The sequence below is a fragment of the Gekko japonicus genome, unplaced genomic scaffold, assembly GCF_001447785.1.
Source record: "Gekko japonicus isolate JY-2015 unplaced genomic scaffold, Gekko_japonicus_V1.1 scaffold31, whole genome shotgun sequence".
Taxonomy (NCBI): Eukaryota; Metazoa; Chordata; class Lepidosauria; order Squamata; family Gekkonidae; genus Gekko; species Gekko japonicus.
The window spans coordinates 2,598,745-2,617,603 of record NW_015161404.1 but is presented as its reverse complement, the minus strand read 5'-3'; the positions used below and the strand labels follow the sequence as shown (position 1 = coordinate 2,617,603).

At 43.8% G+C, this 18,859-nt stretch overlaps 1 protein-coding gene across 1 annotated transcript in view; it reads left to right on the top strand.

The window, feature by feature from the left end:
- The window catches only part of GLIS3 (GLIS family zinc finger 3), a 221,049-nt gene that overhangs the window by 47,473 nt on the left and 154,717 nt on the right, over nt 1-18,859 (top strand). The window contains exons 2-3 of the mRNA XM_015426024.1: nt 10,934-11,132; nt 12,454-13,567. Coding sequence (XP_015281510.1) covers nt 10,934-11,132; nt 12,454-13,567 — 1,313 coding nt within the window. The remainder of the gene's footprint in view (nt 1-10,933; nt 11,133-12,453; nt 13,568-18,859) is intronic.

The window sequence follows — 18,859 nt, the reverse complement described above, 5'->3', positions numbered from 1 at the left end:
AGAGGGTGCAATGCTGTGGCTAACATATTGGGGAAGTCAGTGGTAACTTCCGGTCTAAGAGTCGTCATTGCTGAAGTGGCAGTTCTTGGAGAAGGTTTCTTCCTATCTGCCATTTTATCAGCCTGCTGCATCATTGTTTACACACAGAGAAAAGTTCTTTTAAGTCTCTGAAAGTCTGTTGAATCAAACACTTTCTGCTATTCTGCATATTACTCAGTCGGATTAACACTTTCCAGTCAAGACCATCGCTCTGCCCCTCGCGTACTCTCACACAGTAACTTTTTCCAGGGTGGGGATTAACTCCTCCCCCCCTCCGCTAAATCGGCTCGGGGCTTTGGAACGGTTATTCGCTTGGGTGCTTGACTAGTTTTAAAGAGATACAGACTCAAGCTTTCTTCCGCATGTTATTTCCAGAGGTAGAGAAAGCCTCCGTTATTCTAGATCGCTTGCTCACTCAATCTGGTGTGCGTCTCTATTCTCCATTGCTGGTTCTGCAGTGGTGGGACCTATCAGAGCAGAGAGGAGCCTCAATCCCTCGGCCATCACCTCGGGAGAGGCACCCCTCATGCTCCAGGCTATGAGCCCCCTTTGAGGGCTCTGGGGGGGACTGGAATTGTCCGGGACCCCTCCCATTCGCCACGGTAGCAGGCCACTCTCATCGGAGCATGATGGAGCGTCCCCATCAGCGAGTCGCCAAAACCCTGCTTCTTGTTCACCTCAGCTGTCTTATGATGGGATACACAATGGCTGAGAGGTGATCCTCATGATAACCCACCAAAACTGACATTCTTCAACTTGGCCACCATCTTGTAACTGGATCAGTAACAAAAGGATTGTGTCCTTAATGCTAGGCATCAGATTAAGCAGGCAGCATAGTTTCAAACAGGAGCACAGTTTAATAAGGGGTTCTTTTTCTGTGTGGAACCGCAGTAACAACAACTTCCTTTTTCTATGTTCTTGCCCACACTAAGTCCAGGAATGGACTGTAGCAGTCTAAACCAATGGCCTGGCTTAACAGAACAGAGTTGTCACAAACACCACAAAATGTGCTGGATCTCAACAGTTCAGTGTCTTTTTCTTTCCCTTGGTAACAGAGACATGAGGACTGGGGCGGGGTGAATAACCTGATTCCTCCCTCCTAAGTTTTTTTCCCAATGGAAAAAGTGGAAATGTTGGAAGAACTTAATTTTTAAAAATCATGTGAAATATTGTCTGCTTTGGAGTGAGTATAATGCTTTTGAGGACATGTTTTACTCTCTCAGAATATATAGTATGCTTAAATCAGTCTACAGCATCAGAGAATGATGCATATACTGTAAACATATATATTTTCAAAGATTTTCAAAGATTTTCAAAGCAGTTAATTATAAATGGGTTGTTAAAATAAAGAGGGGGGGGAAGCGAAAAAACGCACGAACGGTTTACCTTGCTGGGAGGGAGAAATAAGCGGAGAGGAGGGAAGCTTCCTTGAAGGCTACAGCACGAACTTTTTAAGTGTAAACAAAACTGAAGCATGGCGGGGACTAAAAAAGTACAAGAAAAGCTGGTGAAGAAGACGGGAGGGACTTCCTGCCCAAGCCCTTCCCTTGCTGGATCTGCTGTCAATCAGCAAGAAGGTGCTCTCGCGCGCCATCTGCTGGAAGAACTGCAAAAGATTAACCAGAAACTTGATTCTATGGAATGTGCCTATACTCTACAACAGAAAAAAATGACAGAGACAGCTGAAAAGGTAGATGACATCGCAAAGAAATGTCTGATATCAGCCGAAGAAGTACAAAAGGTTAAGAAGAAGGTCATTAAAGTTGAAAAATATCAGGAAAAGCAAGACAAGAAACTTTTAATGCTTCAAATGGAAAAAGCAAACTTAACTCTCCGGTTCCAGGGACTGAAAGAAGAAACCGGAGAGGATCTAAGAGACATACTAGCGACAGCCTTGGCTCCACTAACTGGCAACGAAGTGGAAAAAATTAAAGATGAAATGGATGTGACCTATAGGGCATATTCCAATTATACAAGAAAAAATAAGTTGCCAGCAGAAGTGGTTGTAAAATTTACAAAGCAACGTCTCAGAGATCAGATCTTAAAGGTGACATCAGCCACACCCCTGAAAATCGGAGATCAGATGATAAGAACTCTAAAAGATGTTCCATTTGAAATAAGAATGAAAAGAAAAGAATATAAAGGACTGACCAGATTCCTACAAAACTATCAAACAAATTATAAATGGCTGCTGCCCGATGGACTGACTTTCAAGTTTAAGGAAAAGAGAGAAAAGATTGACTCTATCTTTAAGGCTCAAGACTTTTTAGAAAGGCATGCCAGCAAAGAAGAAGAAGCAGAACTGGCCAAGTGGATGACAGAACTGAATGTAGAAGACAGTAGCTCGGAGGGAGAGCTGAAGGATGAGGAACCCAAAGGAGCGACTGCTTTGAAGTACAACGTAAGAGACAAGAGAAGCAAAGACCCCAGACCCTAGAAACTTTTCTACTTTTTGGATTACACTTTGAAAAAGAAATTAACTCCCAGAAAGACACTACTAACATATTAATTGCCTGGTTAACAGAGATGGAAGAAGAGAAGAACGCTGGCCTACAGAAGCAGTGATGGACTCTAATTCTTAACATGAAAAGATTAATATACTAATATATTAACACCACTCACTCTTTACTTTATCCATCTATATACCCTCCCCCTTTCTTGACCTTAAGCGAAATATCTCTCCTCTTTAGGAGAGGGAATAAAGCTATTAATAATAATAATAAAAATTATAAATGGGTTGCTTTCTATCAAATAGTAGCAGCGTGCAATAGGCCAGAATACTTGCCAACTTAATTGGTGAATCTGTGGCTCGAGCCAAGTGTGGCCGACGAAGATCACCGGGGTAGTAATGGCTGGGCAGGGAATTCCAGTGCTCTTGGGAAGGGGAAGGTATAGCGGTGGGACCAGGTGGAGATGGAAGGGAATGGGGCAAAGAAATGGAGAAACTTGGCCACCTTCCAGCCTGTGTCCCATCCCAAAGGTGGCAGACAGTGGGGCAAGGATAAAAATCATCCTCTCCAACATTGGTGTTGTGCAACGCCAGGTCCATAAACAATAAGACCTCAGTCCTGTGAGACTTCCTGCTAGAGCAGGATGTGGATCTGGCGTGTGTGACTGTGACCTGGGTACGAGACAGGGAGACGGTTGCTCCTTTCCAGTTGGCTTCTCCTGGGTTCTTGGTCCTTCACCAATCTCAGACTTTGGGGTGGGGGTGGGGAGTGGTGTTGTTCATTTGGGAGGCTTACTCCTTCAGGGCGCTCCCAGTGGTGAGGATCACAGGCATTGAGTGTGCCGGCTTTGTGTGGGAAGCCGGGGAGAGTTTGGCTGTCTGGGTAGTGTACTGTCTGCCCAATGCACCGGCGGACAGCCTGCCATCTCTGGTGGAGGCCATGTCAGGCTGGGTGTTGGTACACCCTAGGCTGTTAGTCCTGGGTGATTTCAACATCCATGCCGACGATGCGGCCTCCTCCTGGGCGGTGGACCTGACATTGTCCATGGTGGCACTGGGACTCTCCCAATATGTAACGGCCCCCACTCATCAGGCCGGGCACACGCTTGATTTGAACTTCGCGGCGGGGGTTACAGTGGACCGGATTACTGCTATGGCAGTTCCATGGTCGGACCACTATGCCCCGAGGGTCCGAGTGAACTTGTCACCCCAACCCTGTTTGGGCGGCAAGCGGATTTTGGCTTGCCCGCGGAGCCTAATGGACCCATTGCAGCTTCAGATGGCTCTCTGGGATGCATTGCCCCCTGGCGGCTCATTAGATGAGCTAGTCAAGGACTGGCATAGCCGACTCTTGGCGGCCATTGACGAGATCGCTCCCAGATGCCCTCTGCGCCTCGCTCAAGGCTGGCTCCTTGGTATACTCAGGAGCTGAGGCTGATGAAGCGAAGGCTCAGACAGCTAGAGAGACAGTGGCGGCGGGCTCGCGACAAAGCGTAAAGAGCATCCTATAGAACGTTTATGAAGTCGTATGAGATGGCAACCAAGGCTGCGAAGAAGGAGTTCTATGCAGCCATGATTGCATCTGCAAGCTCGCGCCTGGCACAATTGTATAGAACGATTCGGTCTCTAACTACTCTGCCACAGAACAATCAAAATGTCAGGGAATTGGATATAGGCTGTGAGGCTTTTACGAGCTATTTTGCAGATAAAGTCTTGCTGCTCCACCGCGACCTCCCGGCTGCACTTGGGACAGTATGTGAACTTGAGGCCCCATGCACGTTTTCTGGTCCCATTCTGGATTATTTCAGCCCTCTCAGCCTAGAGGAAGTTAACAGATTGATCTCAACGGTACATCCAACCACATGCAGCCTTGATCCGTGCCCCTCCTGGCTAATTAAAGCCAGCCACGAGGGGTTTCAAGGCACCCTTAGGGACATTATCAACAGGTCCCTCTCTGAGGGCCTATTCCCAGGGGCTCTCAAGGAAGCGATGGTCCGCCCTCTCTTAAAAAAACCATCTCTGGACCCGGCCGAATTGGTCAACTATCGGCCGTTCTCCAATTTGCCCTATTTGGGCAAATTAATAGAGAGGGCGGTGGCGATACAGTTGCAGAGCTTTCTGGATGACACTTCCACGCTGGATCCCTTCCAGTCCAGCTTCCGCCCTGGTCATGGGATGGAGACAGCACTGATCACCCTCACAGATGACCTCTGGAGGCATCTGGATCGGGGCAGGATGGCAGTGCTGCTGTTGTTGGATCTGTTGGCAGTGTTCGACATGGTCAATCATCAGCTGCTCGCCCACCATCTCGCCGACGTGGGGATTCAGGGGCTGGCCTTGCAATGGCTTGTCTCCTTTCTCCAGAATTGGGGAGAAAGGGTGGCACTTGGGGAGGAGATGTCCTGAAGGCACCCACTAGTTTGTGGAGTGCCCCAAGGGGCAGTGCGCTCCCCAATGCTATTTAACATCTATATACGCCTCCTTGCCCAGATTGCCCAGAGGTGTGGGCTTGGGTGTCATCAATATGCAGATGAAACCCAGCTCTATCTGTTGTTGGGCGGTCAGTCTGGCTCTACCCTGGAAGATCTGGACCGGGCATTGCAGGACGTGGTGGGATGGCTTAGGTTGAGTCGACTGAAATTGAATCCAACGAAGACGGAGGTCCTTTGCCTGAATCAGAGTGGCTCGGGGTTAGGGGTCCCTTTTCTGGCCTTCAGTGGGGTGCCGTTGGTGCCAGCGCCGAGGGTTGGGAGTTTGGTGTGCTCCTGGATGCTTCCTTGACAATGGAGGCCCAGGTAGCAGCCACTGCCAAGACAGGTCTTTACCACCTTCGGCTGATTAGGCAGTTGGTCCCCTTCTTCGAATGCAATGATCTGGCTTCAGTGATCCACGCTATGGTCACCTCGAGGTTAGACTACTGTAATGCTCTCTACATGGGGCTGCCCTTGGGGTAGCTCCGGAAGCTGCAGCTGGTGTGAAACGCGGCAGCTAGGCTGTTGATAGGCCTCCCCAGGTGGGAGCATATCCAGCCTGTGCTGAAGTCATTGCACTGGCTTCCAATAGCGTTCCAGATTCACTTCAAGGTGCTGGTTTTGACCTTTAAAGCCCTTAATGATAATGACCTGCTTACCTGAGGGACCGCCTTTCCCTATACGTTCCCGCGAGAGCACTGCAGTCTGGAACACAACACTGCCTCCCCCCCTGGGCCTAGGGACGCCAGGCTGGCGGTAACTAGGACCAAGGCATTCTCCCTGGCGGCGCCAATGCTGTGGAACGAGCTCCCCAATGAGATTAGAGCTCTACGGGACCTCCAGCAGTTCTGTAGAGCCGTGAAAACGGAGCTGTTTCGCCAAGTGTTCCAATAAGAACTGACTGCACTGGTTGGGTCACACTAGCACTTTATTACAGGATGTCGCTGTATTTATTTAGTGTTATTGTATTTATTGGAATTGTATTTTATATCTTGTATTTGCTGGTTTTAAATTGCATGTTGGTTTTAAATTGTTTGTAAGCCGCCCTGAGCTGCTTTGGTGGGAGGGCGGGGTAGAAATTTAATAAATAAAGAAATAAATATTTGTGGTTTATATATGATTAATTTTGTCCACAATTATTCTGATGCAATGAGTATGATAATACACTATTGAAAAGTTCAATATTTTCAGTGCTATAAAATTTAACTCTACGTCCAATGTACTATATGTCCTATTGTGACTATTTCTGTCCAAGTACTATACTTTGCAGGGCCAATATTTGTCCTGTGGAGGTTACAAATGGGGCTTGAAACCATATCTCCTGTTTCCTTTCACACTAAGCTACATGCCAGTCATAATGCTGTTTACCATGAGCTTGCTGTAGTAGTTTTCATTTTGCCCTGGCCACTTGGCCCCCATGTCTCTCCTGCGCAATGAGCTTATTTTTGCTCACAAAGATATCAATACAAACATATTCTGTGCAGTTCTTGAACACTGTCCCAATGGGACCTTTTAGTCCTGCAGTAAAACTTGAACTGGTCCTCTAGGGAGCAGGTGCCTTTGAGTTCCACAGGCTTCCCTCTAGGCTATGAAGCAGGCTGGATGCTGTGATTGGAATGACCTTTTTTGCCTTTCTTGACCTGGCTTTTTTTTTGTCTTGGAAAAGGTTGTTTGCAGACTACTGCCACTCTTCCTGGTGTTCTGCTGTTGGCTGTTGGGCTTTGAGGGAATGCCTGTAGAGACTGTGGTTGCGGATATCAGTTGTGATCTTCCTGCTAGCTGGGCTATAGAGATGTTTAATCAGGGAGGCACTGTGGGCTCTTCCTATCAGTGTACTAGTACGTTGTGTGTGTGAGGGAGCATGTATTAAATAGGGTGATATCACTGCTGTGTTTGTGCCACCTATTCATACTGGTCAACATCTTCCATGTGTGGTGAATGGCTTTTTTAAAATCATCACATGGTTACCAAGAAGTGTAGGTGTGCCTTACCAATGTTGCTGCCATCATCTCTGGTTTCTACAGATAACCTATTCTTGTACATTCTGCTGTGTTTCTGACTTAGCTGCTAGAATTAAATGTAGCCTAACAGTCACTGGGATAGTGGGGCCATATGACTGGCCAATTGAACACTGCATTTAATTCAATTGATTTGAATATGATTTAGCCTACCTGACTTTAGATTACATGTATTGTTTTTGGTTGGTGTTTCTAGGCTACCCACCCAAAATGGATATTTGAAGGCTGATTTAAATGTGATGGTGGTCATGTGGAAACTGTCCACAAATGTCTAGTTGTGATTGAATTCTACATGATTGTCACACATTGAAAAGGCTCTTGACTCACATAAATACAGTATGTTACCTTTTGTGTAGTTATTTGTTTCCCTTTAAAATGGATGTAATGTGTTGCGAGATAGCTGTTTATACAAATCTAAAATGTGCATTGGTGTCTTATGGCCCCACTTCTAGAAATATGTGCTTCTCTCTGTGTGTGGGTGTTGTGCCATCAAGTCACTTCTGACTTATGGTGACCCTATGAATTAATGACCTCCAAAACGTCCTATTGTTAGCCTTGCTCAGGTCTGAAAAACTGAGGGCCCTCGTGGCTTCCTTGATTGAGGCAATCCATCTCATGTTAAGTCATCTTCTTTTCCTGCTGCCTTCACCTTTTCTTAGTGTTATCATATTTTCCGATGACTTGCCTTCTCATAATGTATGGTAGCCTGAGTTCTCCCTAGTATTATTTATATATGTCCTGGCTTAAACTCCGTGAATAGAGGGTTGCACATATAAAAAAGAGTGAGTCAGTGTTAAAGATTCTCTCACTGATAACATATCTGCCATTTTGACATTTAACTCCCAATGAACACATGTTAAGTATGTACGGACAGCCTAATGATGTGGTTCCAAATGTTCATTTTGACATTTTGATGCTGTCATAACCTCTAAAAGAAACCTGATAATTCCACAGTCATTGGAGAAATGTTTTTTAGTCCAGGTTTTAAATGAATGTTGCTCTTGTTTAACATTTGAGATAGCATTTAAGTGGCACTGTTTTATCATGCACAAAAGTCTTTGTATGTATCTGCCAAGTTTCTGTGGTAAAGTTGTTCTTTTCAGGTCTTGGGGTTTTAAAAAAACAAGTTTAAATAGCTAAACTATGCATTTTCCTCTGTTCCAACCCCTTTAAGTCTCTATTTTTTTCATGTGTACACAGAATTTCTAAGTTTCCCAAACAGCAAAGTCATATCAAATGATAACTGGCTTCTTCTACTGGATCATCAACTTTGTCCAGCTGTGCCAAAACTTAAACATCATAATTGTCTACAGTGCTGACTATTAAAACAATGTCTTACTGCGGAGCATGCCTTTCTGTTTCTATTTAAAACATTAAAAAGTGAACAAATTTTTGCACTCTTCCTCAATCACCCTGTGGCGGAATGGGGACTGAGCAGCTGTTCTGTGGCTTGCAAGCCCCTATTTTTGCCTTCCCATCCTGCCTGGTAGAGCTATTTCCCTTTGTTACACGCTGCCACCACTCACTGGATTTACACCACCTTCCTAGAGGGACAGTGAGACCCCTCTGGCTGATTCTCCAACTCCCCCCTCAGGAGCCCAAACCTTTATCTCCCTGGCTCCGCCCCTGGGGTGTGTCCAAATTTTCCCGCTCTTTTTCCCTAGTGCTTCTGGGAAATGTAGGCAGGCAAATGAGGAAGTCCCAATCAACCCCTTGAGGGTTAGCCCTGCAGGTCCCTGTCTGGAACTACAGGCCACTTACCCTTATGGGGAATCATTTTAAACACCAACTACAGACAGCATCCATCTTACACACCCAGATAAATGCCATTTTGTTACACACCCTGACACTTGGTTTTCATGAACCTCGGGAAAATACAGGATAATTGATTTCATATACGTATTCTATATGCTTCTACTGGTACAGTTTGCACATTATGACTAGATCTCCCAAGATGCAGCCATGGGGTGTGAAGCAGAAACAGAAACTGATATTTTAACCAGTGGTGCTATCAGGGATGTGCCTTGGTGTGGAAGTTCAAGGTCCCAGCTCATGGATTTAACAAGGAGCCTCCCAAAGTTCCCCCCAAGGGATTTTCAGTCCCTTTCCCAGTCATCCCCAGCCAGTGTGTAGCTTACTTTTTCACCACTACCATACTGACTTGATATGTTCACCACACTATCTTTTACAGCCTTTCCCTCCCAGCTTCTGCCAGTTCAGACCTTTATCAGTATCTAATTGCACTGCACTGCTCACCCCCCATTCCAGATAATTTATGAACAAATTAAATAACACCACCCCCATACTGATCCTTGTGGGACCCAGGATTGCTTCTTGTCATTGAACTGATTTTTAAAACATGAAAGGATAAAGGGCTATGCACTCACATGGATGTTGGTGGTGAAGATTTGTATGTACTGCTGCATCATGAAACCATTTCTCCCCCTGTAAATATATCTCTTCAAAGTGTGTCCCAGATTTTACTGTGAAGCAGTTCATAAGAATTGTAATATACTAAGCCAGTTTACTGGGAAATTACTGCAGTTCTCTTCAGATTTAAGTTAAAAAGGATGTTTGTAATCTATTTCCAACCTTCCTGGCTTGTGCATTGATCCATTCAGATGGCGCAAATTATCACTCTGGCAAATAGTCATTATTTTAGTGTGAAATCCTTGGCATGGGACAGATTTATTATAATTTAGTTTGAGACACCTCATGTTGAAATGAAAAGGACACCTTTTCCTCTGTTTTGATATAAAGAAACTTTACAAATGTGACTTCCATGTGTGATCCATAATCAGAGATCATAGGTCTGTCCACAGATGAGATCTGTGAATTACAGCTTCACCCATGATGATGTTGCAATTAATGCAGATATAGGAGCTATTACAACATCTGCAGAAATGCCTACAAAACATTACATGTTCATTGGTCTTAAAGGCAAACATGTTGGGTTTAGAAATGAAAAGACAAACTTTTTTACTATTTAAACCAAGCTATTAAAACTAACCTGAAAAAGTTTAGTTTGCTTACAAATTGGAATAATTGGATTTGTAACTCTCAGTCAGATCATCACTTGCAAATATATATTCACAAAGGAGTATAAGAAACTGATTAAAAGGCATTTGTTGAGCTTTTTATTTACTTCTTACTGTTTTTACAACTGAAGTCCTAAACAGCAGACCATCATCTCACATAAATTATTAATCTCACGTTTCTTTATTTCCTTGGCTCTTTCCCCCCTTTTGTAATTAAATCAGTTGCTTTTGCTGCCATGACTATGTTAAACCAAAACAGAAGGGGGGGAAACCCAACCAATCAATTTGACAGACTGGTTGATACATATAGGTACACTCCGAGAGTTATGATAGCCATGATCGGAAAGAACTATTAAACCTGCATTCCTTGGATGTGTGGCTTAAAAGTTTAAGACCACTGAGGAAGACCTGGGAGGCCGAAATGTGTTTGGTCCTGTTTTAATGTGGCTAAAGGTTATCAGCCTAGATATATTGAATTATTGGTCCTGTTTTGTTGGTTCAAGGCTTTTAACCTAGAGATATCAAAATGTATCAGGTTATATAAATTCAGGACTTCTTTGTTTAAATATTGACCAGTTCAATGGTGAATTGTCCCAAAGTTTTTAAAGTATAGTTTTAGTGCACTTTGTAGTAAATACATATATTTTGTTTAATTTATTTCTCAAAAAAAATTATCTCACCCAACCTTTAGGTACCCAACTTCCATGACTATGCTTCCATAGTCTTTTGAGCTTGTTTGGTGATGTTTACACTGTCTTAATTGAAAACAAGCATGCAAGAAACTGAGGTGTTTAATGATTTCTTATCTAATAATTTTTTCCTCACTGGTGCCATAAAATAAGTTTAACATGCTATGAATTTGCTAGTTTTATCATGTGTCAAAGGATCTGCAAGCTAATCTGACTCCTTTATTTGTAGGGGGTATTACCTATGGACCTCGGTACAAGACTATTGGAAAAAGCAGCTGCAACAACTTAATAGTCACCAACAGTCCCATGATGGTTCAGCGGCTGGGACCTCTGTCTCCTCCTGCAAACCAGGTCTCAACAGCATGCAACCAAATCAGCCCTAGCTTGCAGAATGCTACAAACTTGAATATACCTCCATCAGACACAAGGTTTTCAGCTATGTTTTTTGTCTTTAGTGTTTTCAAGTGTACAAAGTTATATATAATAGAATACATACACACACAGCGAAGTGGAGGACCCACATGGACTCTCAGGGGGTCACCTCATTTGCCCCTGTAGCTCCAATAAACTTCATTTATAATGCACCTTTCTCCCCAGTAAGGACCCAAAGCAACTTACATCATTCTATTGTTCTCCATTTAACTCTCAAAACAGCCATGTGAGAAGGTTAGGCCGGAAGTGTGACTTGTCCCAGGTCACTCAGTGAATTTCCATGACAGAGTGGGGATTCAAACTTGGATCTCCCAATTTTGAAACTCTTACCACAACACCACACTGGCTTTTTGTGGTGGCTGCTGTTTAACAGTAGCAAGTGTCTAGGCTTGGATAGGTCATGCCATGTGATTGCTATCCAGGCCTGGTCCCGATAAATCCTCCCACAAAGGCCAAAACATACTTGGAAAGGGCTCTTTACTTCCTCTACCTTCTAAAACTGTAAAATGTAGGTAACCATTAGCTAATATATGCCCTCGCCATCATCATCATAGGTGATACTTGCTAATAGGGATGGGCATGAACCATGAACAGAACTAGGAGGTTTGTTCGTGAACCAAACTGGTTCGTGGTTTCTGACTGAAAAATAGTTGTATCAGGCTGTCTTTTGCAGAAGACAGCCCCAAAACAATAGAGTGGGTGGGAGGCACTCCCTGCCACTCAGCTGTTTTTCAGGCTGTCTTGTGCAGACCCTTTAAACTTTAAAGGGGGTGCAGAAGACAACCAGAAACAATTGAGCAGTGGGGAGTGCCTCCCCCCACTCATCTATTTTTCAGGCTGTCTTCTACAGTCCCTTTATAGTTTAAAGCCTCCCCGCCACTGAGCTGTTTATGCAGCTTTTGTGGGGAACAGAAAGTAGGGGTTTAAAGGGACTCAGAGTTCTTTTAAACCCCTGCTTTCTGCTCCATCCTCACACCACCATGAACTGCGTTAGAAGTTCATGGAAGTTCATGATGGTAGACCTGTTACAAACCTCTGTTTGCGAATCATGAACAGGGCAAAAATCATTATGAATTTTGCTTCATGGTTTGGTTCATGCCCATCCATACTTGCTAATGCTCATAAAAATAATAACTCAGCATCTACTGTTTTGAACAAGAAGCTAAAAATCAATAGTTAAAAGATGGATCTTAATTGCTAATCATTATTTCTGCCAGTTGTTTTGTATGGATGTTGATTGTTTCATATAACTTTTAAGGTCTAGATTCTAAGTTGCTAAGACCACATTCTTTTTCTCTTACTTTGTTTTTATTATAGATCACTCATGTCACGTGAATCTTTGGCATCTACAACTCTAAGCCTGTCAGAAAGTCAATCAATACAAAGTGTAAAACAAGAGTGGTTTCATGGTTATAGGATTTTTCCTTCTCTTCCTTCCAACCATTGCTCCCAAAATGGCAGTGAACTAGGGGACATCACAAGTTTCCCATCTGGGACATCCATGCCTAACAATGTCTCTAACTCATTACCATCTTACTTGTTTGGTATGGACAGCCAGCATTCACCCTACCCAAGTCCTCACTATTCTTCAAACAGGTCTCATTCAGCCAAAAAGAGGGCCCTTTCCTTGTCCCCTTTGTCTGATGGCATTGGAATTGACTTCAATACAATTATCCGTACATCACCTACTTCCCTTGTTGCTTACATAAATGGTTCAAGGACATCTCCATCAAATCTGTCCCCTCAACCTGAGGTCTATGGGCATTTCTTAGGAATAAGGGGAAGTTGTATTCCCCAGACCTGCTCTCTTCCAAATCCTCAAAAAAGGTTTCTTGTGGCTAATGGCAATGTTGCCCTTCCAGGTTACAGTGAAAATGGAAACAATGAATACCAACGCATGCAACAGCTGGAGCAAAATAGCTTACAGACAGCAGTCACAAACAACATGGTTGTGCAACAAGGTATGCCTGTGCTAGACAACCAATCTATGGAAATATTAAAAAATGGACATGTGGATGGTTTTCCTGGGGGTACAATTGATATGCCCTCTGCTCATTCTCTGGCTCCCTCTACTCTTCCTCCTCCACACGGTCCTCCACCACCATACCATGCACATCAACATGACCTTGTAAACCATTCCCACCACCTTGCCTTGCCACCATCTGTCAAAGGCCCTGTATTGGATGAGGATGGTGAACTAGAGGATTTTAATGGCAAACACTGCTGTCGATGGATAGACTGCAGTGTCACTTATGACCAGCAAGAGGAACTTGTGCGGCACATAGAAAAAATTCACATAGACCAGAGGAAAGGAGAAGATTTCACTTGTTTCTGGGCTGGATGTCCTCGAAGATACAAGCCATTTAATGCCCGCTACAAACTGCTGATTCATATGAGAGTGCATTCAGGAGAGAAGCCAAACAAATGTACGGTAAGTCTAAAATGTCCCCAGCCCCCTGATCCATCTCAGGTCTCCTTGCAACTGTTTTTTAAAGTTAAACTACATATTGAGTGATCCAATCACAGAACCAGAATCGCTGCTGAGATCTGAAATGTGAGAATCTGCATTCCGGATTTGGGAACTGAACGTATCTGGTGGTGTTACTGAATTGATATGGGGCCTAGAAGCCTCTAATTTTACTGCACCCTTCCCAGTATACCCCCCCCCGCCCAGTATGGAGTTATTAATGGAAGCAGGGATGCCAATCAATGCAGAAAGCCGTGAAAGAGTCTTCCAGGCTGTGTCACAAATCTGAAGTAGCCTAGAGTGTGAGTCTTAATATGAAAATAACTGATTTTTTTAAAAAAATCCTCTGGATATAATCCTAATATGTGTTTTTTTGGATGAATTAAGTATCAGAAAGTTGAGAAGTAAGGTAATGTACAACTCTGCAAAGATTTTGATAGGATTTAGTGCTGCTTCACCCCTCAGAAAAAGATACCAGCCTTATCAGGTGGCCTTCCTAACTCCCTGTTTCTGAGGGTTGGTGCTATAGCACCTTCAAGTCATAGCCAATCTAACAGATTTAAAGAAGAGTACTGCGAGAAGAGAGCTCTGCAGGAGTGCACAGGATATTGGGCAAGATGATCCTTCAAGTAATAAGTAGGTAAATGACTATTCTCAGGGGTTGTTTCATAGAAAAAGAGGTGCAGGAGCTCATTAGCATAACTCATTAGCATATGCCACACCCCCTGACATCACCAGAAGTGTGTCAGAAGGCAACACCCACCACTCAGGCTCAACTGGACTGTTTTGGATTGCTATCTATTGGGGGGGGGCAATGTGCAGATCTGTCCTCGCAGAGGAGGGAGAGCTTGTACCTGAATAAAACCTGGTCTTAAAAGTGCCACTGGACTGTTTTGGGGGGCTGGGGGGAGCTCTGCAACTTACCTGGCTGCTTCTTGCTCTGACTGAGGGCTGCTGGGAGCAGGGGGTGGGGCTTGTTGCATATGCCCGCCCCCAAAATGACCCCTGACTATTCTGTTCATGGCAGAAGCTGATTTGGAATGTCAGTCTCCTATAGAGTGGAAATCCAGACATACAAACCTAAACACCATTTTTAATGTACCCAAATGGGATTGTATCTGCAACACTACAGGATGGACCTGTCCTGTTTCATTTACCAATCAAGTGTTAGGATGTAAACAAACTTGCTTATTAAACTATAAATTCCCCCCAAACTCCAAGTCCAAGTAAAATTTTGAAGAAATCCTGGAGATTCTAATTTTAGATGAGCAATGCAAATGAGAAATGCTGTAAAAATGTGTTCAGTACAGATTGTACTCTGTTTCATAATGAACAACTATATTTTCTAGAAATAGCTGCTGGACAGAGTTCAATTCAGAAGAATTTATTTATTTTCCTTTATGGTGCAGAAGGTTGACACTCATGCTGAATAAAGTATATTTAAATTCTTCCATAGGGAAGACATTTTATCTTATTCAAAAAAAGAGTTCCTTTTTCTTCTCCCATCCCTCCTCACATGTACATGCAGGAGGACAGAATACTTAAAAATAAAACAACTATTAGTAAAAGGTACACTGGGAAACTGTCAACTGTTATACCAATAACTTAAAATGTGACATAAAATGCCTCCTTAATTTCTAACACTGGTAAATGGTTTATAGTCCTAGTACCTAGCTGACATTTTCTACTTTAAACCTTTATAAAAGTGTGATCTTTTTGAGAATTTAAATTCCTTTGGGGGGAGAAATCACAGCCCTCAGAAATCTTAATGGTGAGATGAAAGCTTTAGCAAGCATAAGGTAACCTGAGAAAGGATTTACTGCTCTACAATTTTTGGCTTTAAAATGGCATCCAATTTACATTAGAATACACACAGGTTGTTTTTATGTACCCCTCCCAACTGTAGAACTATTTATAGGCCTGTGAGATCTTGATGTCTCACCAAAATGAAGCCAGCTTTTTTTTTTTTGCATGGTTCTTGTACCTTTCACAGTTGCCCAAGAGGCAGGCATACAGCAGGTGAAGCTTTCCCCATTATTTCCATGCCAGGAAATGCTTTACCTGCTGGACCTGCCAGGTAAAGGCCTGCCAGGAAAAAAAAAGGGTGACAGACCTCAGTCAAGAAGTAAAATATATGAGGGAGGTGGCAACACACATAGTTATACAGTGAAAGGAACATAATTTACATAAGGGCCTTTGTGTATTATCAGAGATTAATTTTTAGATGAATGCTGCTTCTGGTTCATGGTCTTTATACATAATGCCATGCTTCTCAGTAAGTTCCAAGTCAATTACCCAGACAGTTAAAATACAGCAGTATCATGCTAATATATGGTTATAGGTATATTAACTTACACCTACCACTAGCCCTGACCTGGATGGTCCAGACTAGCCCAGTCTTGTCGGATTTTGGAAGCCAAAGGAGGGTTGGCCTTGGTTAGTGCTTGAATGCCAGTCCACCAAGGAACTCCGGGGCTTCTCTGCAGGGGCAGGCAATGGCAAATCACCTCTGTTTGTCTCTCGTCTTGAAAACCCTGTGGGGTTGCCATACGTCAGCTGTGATTTATACTGCCCCCTAAATCAGCTGTGGTTAAGCTGCACTCAAAGTGTTAGGGCCTGAGTTAATCATGGGGGTGGGTGGTGAGGTTGCCAACTGGCCAGGGAAGAAAAAGCCCTGTCCTTTTATTAGAGGTTAAATATGCAGTAATGGGCAGTTGAAGCTTTTCGTGGCATGGAGCTCAATAACATCACCTGCTACTTGCTTCCCATCAAACTTATATTAAAGGGACAATTTGTGGTAACAGTTTAAAAGCTGACAACTCTACAGATAGATTATGGCTATAAGCGACTGCTGCAGCAGAACCAAACAGGAGTCTTGTGGCACTTTATAGCCCATCCTACCATGCAGGCTTCATCCAGATACCAGCAGTGGTCTGGAGGATGGTGCAACTGGAGGATATCCCCCTCTGTGCAAGAGCATACCAATTCAAACATTAGACCTCTCCCCTGAGATTTGCATGTGAAGACAGCTGAATTCAGTAACAAGCAGGAGGTAGGAACTGATCCCTGTGGTTTTTGTAACAACACCAGTCCTTAATCTAGGCCAGTAAAATTGTCTGGGATTAACTGCATGTTAATCCACTTCAGAATTTACACTGGACCGAGAGGACAAAAGCAGCTTGCAGTGGTGCAGGAACATCCCCCACAGGAGGGCAACTAGAAGCACATTAGTCACTGCACCATTGGTTATGATGTGAGTTTGGCAAGCGGTTGGCTTTGCTCCCCCTATTTGATGGCTTCCTGCAACAATCCAAAGAGACACAAGGACAGTAATGACCAGTGCTCCTCTGTAACAGCAAACAGCAAGTGTACTCTGAAGATCTGTCCATGGTGCTCTTGCAGATTCCACAGCTTCCTCCTCTACCTTCCCATGTGGTGGAATGCACCTACTGGAGATTATGGTTAACTCCTGAGCCAATAGTTAGCTGTCCTTTGAAGAGTTGAAATAGTGTCTGCAGTGTCTGCTGAGGCTGCTGCAGAGGGCTCCGGTTCTGCAAGAAATTAGTTATCATTGGTGTTAGAACAGTAGTAGCACAGATAGATTGGAGTGGCTGGTAGTACCCTTTCTATAGAACATAAGAACAAAAGAGAAGTCAATGCTGGATCAGGCCAAATGGCCCATCTAATCCAACACTCTGTCACACAGTGGCCAAAAATACCAGGTGCCATCAGGAGGTCCACCAGTGGGGCCAGGACACTAGAAGCCCTCCCACTGTTGCCCCCCCCAAGCATCAAGAATACAGTGCACCACCTGCCCCAGCCTGTAAGTGCCTATCTAAACCTTGTGGCTAATAGCCACTGATGGACCTCTGCTCCATATTTATTTATTTATTTTATTCAATTTTTATCCTGCCCTGCCTGCCACAGGCAGGCTCAGGGCAGCTTACAATAAGGGTTAAAACCATATGTTTATCCAATTCCCTCTTGATGTCATCCATACTTGTAGCCACCACCACCTCCTGTGGCAGTGAATTCCATGTGTTAATCACTCTTTGGGTGAAGAAGTACTTCCTTTTATCTGTTCTAACCCGACTGCTCAACAATTTCATGGAGTCCCTACGAGTTCTTGTATTGTGAGAAAGGGAGAAAAGTACTTCTTTCTCTACCTGCTCTATCCCATGCATCATCTACTAAACCTCGATCATGTCACCCCTCAGTCATCGTTTCTCCAAGCTAAAGAGCCCTGAGCATTTTAACCTTTCTTCATAGGGAAAGTGTTCCAACCCTTTTATCATTCTAGTTGCCCTTTTCTGTACTCTTTCCAATGCTATAATATCCTTTTTGAGGTGTGGTGACCAGAACTGTACACAGTACTCCAAATGAGGTCGCACCATCGATTTATACAGGGGCATTATGATACTGGCTGATTTGTTTTCAGTTCCCTTCCTAATAATCCCCATCACCAAAGTACTCCCAGGTACTAAGTGTAAGTGGCAGAAAACCAGAGAGGTATAGTCTTATGCCATGAGCTATCGTTTTCCAGGCTGGGAATTATATGCTCTTTAGAAGAGCTATGATTGGCTGCAGATTTAGTATCCTAAACTGAGCCATGACCTTGTCAGCAAGGTAGGAGACTGAATGAGGCCAGTTGTATTTTCACTTTCTATGTGTTTAAAGCTACACCAGGATTCTTACTGGCATAACATTATGCTGATTGGGGGGGGGGGGTACACTTGGAGCTCATGAGTGTTAGGATGCTGACCAGGCCTTCCCCTCTTCCGACATGCCTATAGTGTTGCCACATGGTTTGCTGGTGCCAGAATTACAAAGCCAAGACATTACTGACACACCTTAACACAGGTTATCTCCAGATACACCAGTGTAAGGCTGAGCTGCCATCCTAGACTGTTCAGAGGCACGGTTTAAAATGCCACTCTTATTCCTGAAGAATCTGAAGTGTGCGTGCACATAAAAGCTTATACCCAGAATTAAACTTTGTTGGTCTTAAAGGTGCCATTGGACTCAAACTTTGTTCTGCTCTAACTCCTGACCATCTTTAGCTGGGTTGGGGCTTTTTACAGTGCAAGTTGATCCAGGTTAAGGTTGCAGTCCTTTACACACCTACCTGGAAGTATACCTCACTGAACACAGTGGTACTTTTTCTAGACAGCTTCTTTAGATATTTCTTTAGATATTCATACATCCTGATAAATACCTATTGAATTCCCAGATTTCATCTTTTTTCAGGGAAGTTTG